Source organism: Urtica dioica, chromosome 10 (genome assembly GCF_054948205.1).
Source record: "Urtica dioica subsp. dioica isolate 48M chromosome 10, U.dioica_male_clone48M_v1_H2, whole genome shotgun sequence".
In the NCBI taxonomy this organism is placed as follows: domain Eukaryota; kingdom Viridiplantae; phylum Streptophyta; class Magnoliopsida; order Rosales; family Urticaceae; genus Urtica; species Urtica dioica.
The window spans coordinates 21,481,213-21,491,387 of NC_142765.1; the positions used below are offsets into that span (position 1 = coordinate 21,481,213).

General features: G+C 42.3%; 1 protein-coding gene across 1 annotated transcript; it reads right to left on the reverse strand.

Annotated features, from left to right (window-relative positions):
* Nucleotides 1–1,857: 1,857 nt before the first annotated feature.
* LOC149383983 (Insulinase (Peptidase family M16) family protein) lies at nt 1,858–9,751 on the reverse strand. Its single transcript, XM_089628436.1, has 22 exons — nt 9,592–9,751; nt 8,499–9,286; nt 8,242–8,349; nt 7,943–8,131; nt 7,548–7,847; nt 7,343–7,444; nt 7,011–7,145; nt 6,603–6,827; nt 5,827–6,030; nt 5,547–5,717; nt 5,141–5,290; nt 4,804–4,941; nt 4,425–4,652; nt 4,172–4,324; nt 3,957–4,083; nt 3,750–3,867; nt 3,304–3,424; nt 3,132–3,212; nt 2,929–3,030; nt 2,682–2,835; nt 2,390–2,570; nt 1,858–2,156 (listed from the first exon to the last, which is right to left on the reverse strand). The coding sequence occupies exons 2-21, from the start codon at nt 9,216–9,218 to the stop codon at nt 2,473–2,475; spliced, it is 3,624 nt and encodes a 1,207-aa protein (XP_089484562.1). The 5' UTR covers nt 9,219–9,286; nt 9,592–9,751; the 3' UTR covers nt 1,858–2,156; nt 2,390–2,472.
* Between the last annotated feature and the right edge of the window lie 424 nt (nt 9,752–10,175).

The window sequence follows — 10,175 nt, forward strand, 5'->3', positions numbered from 1 at the left end:
TTATTGAAATGCGGTTAATTTAGTATTTTTCAATGTGCTATATGTCATTTCTTTTTGTTGAAAGAATACACAAACCAAACTTTATCAAACGATTACGTGCATTTAGTATTAGATTTAATGCGTTACCATAATTCTAATAGAATCCTAATTCTAATGAAATGATAGGTGCTCTTCTTAAAATAAAAAAAAAATAAAAAATTAAGATTTCGTCGCAGCACCTGTTAAGCCGTTTTTTGGATTTAACATTTGAGTACACGTGGTGTGCCTGGAATAGTCACGTGCCTAGTATTGGATCGGCCCAAATTACTTTTCGAGAGTCCAAATGACTCAAGGAAGTTCGGGATAAAGCCCAAGGCGTCCAAGAGCTTCAGAGGATCTTAGAATCGCAAAGAGGGAAATAATGCTTTGCCTTCTTCTTCGTCGGGAATGCGTTATTCGTCTTTGATTCCTGGCCTGGAGGTCGAGCCTGCCTGGAGGTCGAGCTCGCCTGGAGGTCGAGCCTGGCCTGGAGGTCGACTCTGGCTGGAGGTCGAGCCTGCCTGGGGGTCGAGCTCGCCTGGGGGGTCGAGCTCGCCTGGAGGTCGACCCTGGCCTGGAGGTCGACCCTGGCTGGAGGTCGAGCTCGCCTGGAGATCGAGCTCGCCTCGAGGTCGAGTCTGGCCTGGAGGTCGACCCTGGCTGGAGGCCGAGCTCGCCTGGAGGTCGAGCTCGCCTGGAGGTCGAGCCTGGCCTGGAGGTAGACCCTGGCTGGAGGTCGAGCCTGCCCGGAGGTTGAGCTCGCCTGGGGGTCGAGCTCGCCTGGAGGTCGAGCCTAGCTTGGAGGTCGAACCTGGCTGGAGGTCAAGCCTGCGTGGAGGTCGAGCTCGCCCGGAGGTCGATCCTGCCTGGAGGTTGAGCTCGCCTGGGGGATCGAGCTCGCCTGGAGGTCGATCCTGGCTTGGAGGTCGACCCTGGCTGGAGGTCGAGCCTGCCTGGAGGTTGAGCTCGCCTGGGGGGTCGAGCTCGCCTGGAGGTCGAACCTGGCTGGAGGTCGATCCTGGGGGGCGTGACAGTGCTCTTCGTGAGCTGCCTACGTACCCGCTTTGCGGGATCAGGTCATGACGTAGTTCAGGGCGAGTGTGTTTGCTATGTGAGTGGATTCTTGGATTTTTGTTTTTCTTCCTCCCGCCGAGAGGTGGCTCTCGGTCTTTGTCTATGATCCGGGATAATTTTGAAGTTGGGAGAGTATTTGACTGAGAGAATTCTGGGGTTGAGAGTCTCTGGGGTTGAGAGAATTTTGAGTTCAGAGGATTCTAAGTTCAGAGTGAATTGAATTTTGATTTGTGTGAGTGAGCTATTTATAGGGAAAACATGCCGCTTGTTGAAAATTCGCTTGTCGCTTGTTGAAAATTCGCTTGTCGTTTGTTTTTAGTCATGCGTATTTTTAGCATTTGACTAAATTGTCCTTATATATTGTAATGTCGTTTTTGCAATTGAGACGTCGTTTTTACCATAAGAAAAAGACGGCATAACAACACCAACATTAACCAACTAAGGCGAAGTAATAATACCTCATTTGCAGATCTTAAAATCAACAGATCATACATGTAATTTTTAGTTTCACATTGGAGCAGATTAATATTATTGCAGACTACTGAATGAAGAAAAAACTTCGGACTTTGAAAATAGCTATTTCGCTTTTTAACAGACGTCGCAAGTAGAAGATACCACGCAAGTTTGATAAATAAATAAATAAAAAAGATGCAATGGAAATTCGTTTGAGACCTACTCCCGGTCAAATGCGAGGATAGTTGTCAACTGTTTCAGTCAACTATTTCAGTCATATTATTAATTAGTAAAGGATTTTCAGGCATAATATTAATTAAAGCAATCGTTTATTAATCACCCAATCCTTTTTTATTCAGCACTGGTACAATCAATGATACAACACCCAATAAAATAGCGATTACCAAGAGCACCAGCGTTGCACAGCAACATTACATCATTTTTTTTTAATTTATTTTGTTGGTGAGTGAAAGGACAGCAAAAAAACAAATATTAAAATAAATATAAAAATTGTGGTTTTGTAAGAAATGCAGTCTCCGAGCAGCCACAGCCATCACGGCCAGCTCCACCTAAGCTGTGTCTGTCTCTTATAATGTTCTAAGCCCTTAAACCTGGCAAACAAATACATATCCTTAAAATAATTGAGACAATAATAATAGAGGCTATAGCTCAAAAAAAAAAAAAAAAAAACTCAGCTAGAGGAGCTCTAGCTGAATTAATTATGGTTGTGTTTAATTCCACCACCGAATCAATCTAAATCATCAATTACTAATTTGGTTACTGATATTTTACATCTTCTGCAAGCACTTTCTCACTTGGCATATGAATCAGCAAAGAATTGCACCTTTGGATGAGATCGTATCTCATCGTATGTGTGGCGAATCAATATACATATAATTGTTGGGCAAAGCTTTTGAGGAGATCTCGTCATGTTGTGGGCCGTGTCATTGTCGATAGTCCGCGGCCGACCGGAGTCATCCCAGGAAACCCTGCGTCTGAACCCTCGTCCTCTTCGACTGACGGTTCTGAATTGTTATGATCACACATCGAAAGTCACTATCGATTCGACGTCATATTGATTTTCAAAAGAAAGGAGCTTTTGCACTTGGGAACCGAGAGTTCAAAAATGACCGTACCGACTGTGATTTCCTGATCTTCCTGAGCTCCGGCGATCCCGATGCATGAGTACAGAGAGTCCTCGTCGACTCTCAGTTGAGCGTACGCGATGTTTATGTCCTCTATAGACGCAGCCTCATACAGCATCGTCAGATCTTTGATGCACGATATGTCCTGAACCAGAGGAAAAAAATAAAAGGAAATATTTTGGGTTTGTTCGGGAATCGTTTACAGGCTTGAGACACAAGGCGGGTCCGCATTTTTTACCTTTCTCGGAACGGAGGAAGCTTGGAGGTGAGCCAACAATCCAAGCCAATAGGCATTCGACTTGATTTCAGCTTCGTGCCTCATCAAAAGCGTTCGCTTTGCCTGGGGATCGTGTAAATAACATACGATAAGGAAAGAGAAACATCAATGGTAATTTTCGTTCGATACACGCGGGGCGGGAAAAAGAATTCATTGGAACTAACCCGGTCCAGTTCCCTTGGAGTGATGCCGTTGCTGTGCATACCTCTGAGAACCTTTTTGCATGCATCGACAGCTTTGTGAACCTGTAAATTTAGTTTTAATATAAATAATAAAATACTAGGGGGAAAAATAAATATAAAAAAAATTGTACGTGAGAGAATATGGAATCTTCACCTTGGCCGGAGTTGAGGTTACAGAGATGACGTACCATCCAAGACTCAGCCTATCAAATAGGTTTAGCTCAAATGATACATCATAGGTCAGCCCAAGAGAATCCCTCACGGTTGTAAAGAGCCTGTATAAAAACAGCCAGTGAGCATATATTCTATCACTTTCCTTGAGAAATCTTCTCAGACGCCTATTTCCCTTGCATTTAATAACTTGAAAATAAATTGTATTTAAAAAAAAAAATAAAAAAAAAATAAAAAGACAAACTTTTAATAGGGCATAGCAAGAAAAGAAAACACTAGAAACTGATGTTCTGATTATGACTTTCCAGCCCTACAAGACTATCCTAGAGTTTTTCTTAGAATTTTTAAATTTTTACAGATTTTCCATGACGGTATAGAACAAATTTTGACGCAAGGAGACCTATTGACAAGTGTCGTTCCGTGAACTACCTGGAGTTTATTATCTCAGCAAGGAGTCCCATTGTGACGCCAAAGAAAAGTGGATGACCCGTAAGTTTTTTCCGTGAATCCTTCTCGACAAGTAATTCCTCAGAATTGGGTTCCGCTTCTGCGTACATGCATCGCGGTAAATTAATGTCTCTACATTAGGCAAATGGATATAGCAAGTTTCACTAGCTACGCAAGCAAACAACTCACCCTCATTGGTTGAAATACTAGTAATCGACTCGAAGAGATCTTTTCCATCGACAGTGAAACCCCAGCGGTTTGGTGCCGGGCCCGCAATGTACGCACATGCTCTCTCGTCTGTGTCCTTCAGGGATACCTGAAGTATAAAAAATAAAAAAGTATATAAAAAAGTCAACCGTAAATAGAAGGACGGCAGAGTAAAATAATGTCGTAAAAGTTATTACCTGCTGCGACCGTAAATCGGAAGGAGACGGTCGAAACACTATTGGCTCGTGACTTATTTTCCTTTCGGTATTTCCTGTTGCTCTAACCGTGCCGAGGTAATCAAGAACACACGACTCTATGTCCTCCTCAGAGAAGTCGCCGACTATACTTACCTTCAAGAAGGAAATATGAAAAGTTATTGCTGTTTCACTTACGTACAAGGCTTATTATAGTCCAACACTCAAAACCCAATTTTGAATGAGAATCGCACACCTCCATATTATTTCCTACAAACTGCTCCATAACTGCCTCCTTTACAGACTGCAAAGACAAATCCTGTAACGATTTTGGTGTCGGCTCGACAAACCTTTCATCTCCGTTCAACATTGCTAGCATGAGCTTGTGCGCAGTGGAGCGCTCTAGACTCTTCGGAATAGACCGATAATACGACAAATACAGCTGTCTTGCTCTATCAAATGCATCCTCTAGCCATACACTATGCTGCATTAGCAAAATTCATTATTGAAAAGAAAAAAAAAACGCAAACAAACAAACAAATATCAGTAAAACTCAATATGAAGAGAGTGAAAATGCATATTTTTGGGATGCCCGAAACAAAATAAATGTAGATAAGGATCGGGTTTGGGAATACCTCCAGCACCATATGGAGCAACTGGAAAGCTGCGCGCATCCCGTTATCTCTCAATGTAAAACGGAACTCCATGGCAATAAATTCCTCGGTGGACTCTAAAGAGCAATTTATCAGATGATTCACGCAGAAGAGCTCAACCTGAAAAAGATCGAAAACTTATGCATGATATACAAATTGCGATTATACATTTAGATAACTTTGGTATCATGGTTTCTCCAGGTAAGCAATATAACAAACAGGAGAAAAAAAAATCCCTCATATACTTCAACATAAAGTCATTAAAAAAAAAAAAAAAAAAAAAAAAAAAAAAAGGCAATCAAGAGTAAAACATACATACCTGCTCCCTCGAAAAGTTTCCGACTCGACCCCCCTCACTGAGAGTTCGAACACCAACAACAACAGCCCCTCTTGAATCTGAACTTTCGACAGCTCGGCCTCCACCGACTATAAGCCGCATCACACCTCCCCGAGATTCAGTCGTTGAGATCTGCACATGGAGAAACACAATCGTAATAAGATCTGCAACCTGGTCTGTGCATGTAATTACAGACTACCAGCAATCACGATATATATGGGAGGCATGTATATCATAGAATCTTACATTTAACGCTAGAAGCTACGTTGCGATTGCAAAAAAGAAAAAAGTATGTATTGAAGGAAAAATGTTATACAGAGATCTCTTGTAATCCTACAAAACTAGGTTCCACGAAAATTTTGGATTGAGCACCTAATAAATATCGTACCTTATAGTTCACGGGAATTCCATTTGAAAGACGGCATTGAGTAATCCCTGTTTCCTTGTCATGGAACTTCGTCATACTGGCGTCTCGATCCAAGGGAACAAAAGATGGTTTACGATTCATCCATAATTCATGTAGTTGTGACGAAGATATCAACTCTTTGGGAACCTCAAGCTGCACAACCAATCGAAACGAAAAATTCAGATCAAGCCTCAACCGGCATAAACAAACAATGGGGGGTTAATAGTTAATAACAGAAACTACAAAAGTAAAGATAGTTTACCTCAGGCTCAGCCTCAATAGGCTGCAATAGTCCTTCTTTGATAGCATCTGTGATCTCACTCGGGGCAATGGTAAACTCAGTTTCACCTTTTCCCTCAACATGCACTTTTCTTGGAACACAAGCAACAATTGCAGCGGGAAGAGGAGCAGAAGGCTTTCCGTAATCTGAAATATATTCTAATACCGTTGCACCTATGGAATTCACCTGCAACAGGAAAGGATTGATTAACACAGTACACACGTAAAAAATGACGTAAGTCGAAAGAGGATAAATGAAACACGTAACACAGAGTACAGATCTGCAACCACAGGATTGATACTGATGAAACCAACTTGGTTTCTTCTCATCATCCCTCAAACCCGAAATTCAGAAAGATTTGGGTGATTGAAAAAATCTACTATACTAGAACAGCTATAGCTGTGCATACATTACAGTGAGGAACCAGTGCAGTGGACATATAGCCACATCAAGAAATGGCATTCTACCTCCTTGAAAGAAAAGTTCAACACGAATTTTGGTTTAAATTTTAAATTACATGGATTCAGATATCTGGGAATTATTTTCTCATTCCACACAAAGGCATGCCAAATGACATCTCAAAGCAACTCAGAGAAACCCATTACGATGAGAAGAGAAGAGGAAAAATAAAAGACTGAAAATCCAAATGAAGAAAAATTTGTGTAGTGTTGTAACTAGTCAATTTCTACTGGACCTACAACAGCAAAAAGTAAGAAGAAGAAGAAAAAAAAAATAGCAAAATGATAAAAATTATCTACCTCTTCAAGGGTGACTGTTCCAGCAACAGCAACCAAAGACTCGTGTCCTTGCAACTGATCCATAACCGTATGACCCAAAGCATCGCTCTCCATGATAAAGTCCAAATTATCAACAGAAGACACATTGTCAATCATAGCTGCCAAGTGTTCACTATCTTTCAAGAGCGCATCCAAATAACGAGTTAGTTCCCCCTTTGTAACCCCAAACTCTTTCAGCCGGCGAACCTGGAGTATTATCCTAGACAACGTTAGCAATAGCACAGCGACAAAAGAATGTGGCACAATGGAATGATCAGTAACTTTTGCGTTTTCTTTTCTTTTTATTTTTCCTTATCCTGGATCGAATACGGTTCGAGAAGATACAATAAATGCAAAGAGACACTGGGTAGGTATAGTACAGCTACACACCTCTTGAACCGCAACCTTTATAGCACTTTGCCAATTCTTGGGTTCGGCTGTAACAGTAAGAGTAGTGACAGTGCATCCTTCTCTTCCCGAATCACTATGGTCCAATTCAATTGAAGTAAAGGGCGGATTCGAACTCTGCAATTTTCAAATCGTCAGTTTGCAATTTCATAACTTATCAGACACCTTAAAGACAAAGGCAGAAAATAGTTCCTCGAAAATCCCTTAAAAACTCTTAAAAGTAAAATAAGCAATCTGTCAAAAGCTAAGAGAACATAGGAGAAGTCCAAATTCATAAAACAGAAAAAGCAGAAAATAAACAGTCATTTTGTTACCTTGTATCTGGTGTTAATCCGGAAATGCAAAGCAGAGAGAAATATTCTCTTCATCAAGACATTCCGTAGGTCTCCAAATGTTCTAACCTGGCTCACTGGAACCTGCACAAAGTTTGACAAATTATTCAATCCCTGTTATGATTGTTGATATTCCTTAGTCTCGAGACTTGTAAAACCTGTTTAAGAAACCTAATTATTTCAGTACCTTGCAGAACATATTGAGAGAAAAATTTTGAACCAGCTCGTGCTGAAAAATTTGCGGAGGCTTCTGATCCACACTGTTCCCGGGCAAAGACCAATTATGCTTCACGGGAGGTCGAACGGTGTGTCTTTCCTTTTTTAGGATCTTAGATTTTTCTACGGAACTCGATGACCTGTCATTGGACATGCTTCCTGTAAGTCCGGCAGGAAGCTTGGGAACAAGGAAATTAGCCATTGCCCCAAAAGCACTGGTTGTCGGAGGAGAGACTGGCTCGGGTTCTAGCCCAGTTTGTCCAAAGACCGCCTGAAGACACACGCAATTAAATACTGATTACATCCCAGACGAAAAAATATATAAACCCCAAAAAAACAAAAAACAAAAACAAAACAAAAAATTACCTCAATCTGGAAAACGGTCTTTTGGATGTTGTCAATATCTCCGACGATGTACAACGTTGCATTTCCCGGGAAGTACCAGCGCTCGTGGAATTTCTTAATTTTATCGGCATCCCACTTCTTGATCTGCTCTTCCAATCCGATAGGGAATCTCTTGCTTAGCTTGTTCTCCGAATGTAGATGCTGCAACAACTGCACTCGAATGCAACAACAGGGAACCATACATTATGAATATGACTCCACTTAAAATAAAAATAAAATAAAAAATAAACAACAAACGGGCCGGGAGGCAAAGAGGATACCTGGCAGTCAATACGATAGTCTATCGTATTCATCATTTGCAACTCCGAAAGAATAGCGCGTCGTTCTTTCTCAACTCTGGATGTAAGGAATTTAGGCTGGAAAGCAATCTGTCGGAAATTGAAAATAAAAAAAATAAGTGAAAATATCTAGGCTAGTTAGGGTTTTATTATGCAACTAGTAGGTTAACGGATCCCATTACGAGACCTGAATCCCGAGCCGTATGAGTATCACAAACTCGGGGTCGGTCAAACTTTACCTCGTTGAGGGCGTCCAAGACGTAGGGCATGAGATCTCCGTCGGAGTCGGCGGTGGAAGTGGGGGCGTGGATGTGGAAGACGGTGTGGTGGAAGTCGGTGTAGGCGTTGGAGCGGGCCCCGGTGCCGAGAAGCTTCTCCCTCTTCTTGCTGCCGAGGAAGGCCACGTGCTCGATCATGTGGGCGATCCCTTGCTCGTCCTCGTCCTCGTCGATGGACCCCGCGTGAACCTCCATGTGGGCCTCGAACCTGTTCGGCGGCACCTTGTTCGGCACGATCAGGTACCGCAGCCCGTTCCGGAGCCTCCCACGGTGCACCTTCGGGTGCGACGGCAATCCCGCCCCGAGAAACTCCTCCGCCGAAACCCCTTCCTCCAGAGCCTCGATCGCCGGAGCCGCCGCCGCCGCGTGAGGCTCGTCGGGACCGAGGCTGGCCGCGGAAAAGTCTCTTCTTGTCCTCCTCCGCTGCCGCGAGGAAGCTCGGCAGCAACAGCCGTGGAGTTCCGGGCGCTTCGGGCGGGTCGGGATCGTGAGCGGCGTGATGGGACGGGTGGTCAGGGGTCGGCTGAGACGGAGGTTGATTGGGCTGAGTCTATTGGGTCTGGCGAGGCATTTATGGGCCGACGGGTTTAGGGCCAGTTTTGGGGATAATCGGCCGCCACGGAAGGAGACGAATTGAGGAGGGTCTAGGCAAGAACTTCCCACTCCTACGCTCGCCGCCATTTATTCAGAGGCTTCTCTTTGTCTAATTTGATCGATTCAATATGCTTCAGCTATTTATTACTCTACCACTACACAGACACAATTGCAATTTACAAACAAACAAACAAGTAAATGAATTGATACCGGAAAGAGGAAGATTTTAAATCAATCTTGCGAGGAACGAATACAGTACACATAAATTCATTAATCTCGGATTTGGTTGTTGTTATTGTATTCTTAGGAGCTGAATAATCTCAAAACCGAAGCTTTCTTATGTTAATTTTTTTTTTTTTTTTTTTTGGTAAACCCTTGGAATCGGTAAAACGAATTCGCGAAGGGATTAAAATAAATAAAAAAAGACGAAAAAGAAGAAGAAGAATCGAAATCTCAGTACATGTATGTGTGGAGTGACAGCAGCGAAAATCGACCCTTGGGCGTAGAGAGAGAGAGCGACGCAGCGGGAAATGGAAGTGGATTTTTAGCCCCAAATTAGCTGCGCGCTTCAGTGGCTCCGTCTCATACCACAAACACACATTTATAATATATATTACACAACACACCTTAACCGCCAAACACAAGTAAAAGGGAAATTGACATTAATAATACCAATGTTTTTCCCCATACTAAATATCAAGGAAAAAAATGCCGATTTCGTTGCCGTTTCGAGCCTCCTGATTTACGGAAATTCGTCATGCCGATGAAATTTCGAACGGAAAAAGTGTGGAAATGGGCAAGTAAAATGCCGTTTTAAAATGCCGATTTCCATGGAAATTCGACGTGCCGACGGAAAACCGAACGGAAATAATGTGGCGAAACAAACACATAAATATATATATTTTTAAATGTAGTTCAAATTTAAAACACTTCAAATCATACATATCTAGCATAAATGTTCTACTTGTTCATGAAATAAATATGTTTCACAACCATATAGTTACAATATAAAAAAAAATGTATCAATAGAATCCCGATGGACGT

What these genes read in the sequence shown, in the direction of transcription:
- LOC149383983 (XM_089628436.1), bottom strand. Translation starts at nt 9,218, where the DNA reads ATGGCGGCGAGCGTAGGAGTGGGAAGTTCTTGCCTAGACCCTCCTCAA. An exon ending in GAACAGTCACCCTTGAAGAG is followed by an intron (nt 6,031 to 6,602) that starts GTAGATAATTTT and finishes TTCCTGTTGCAG; the next exon opens with GTGAATTCCATAGGTGCAAC. An exon ending in TAGTATTTCAACCAATGAGG is followed by an intron (nt 3,868 to 3,956) that starts GTGAGTTGTTTG and finishes GCATGTACGCAG; the next exon opens with AAGCGGAACCCAATTCTGAG.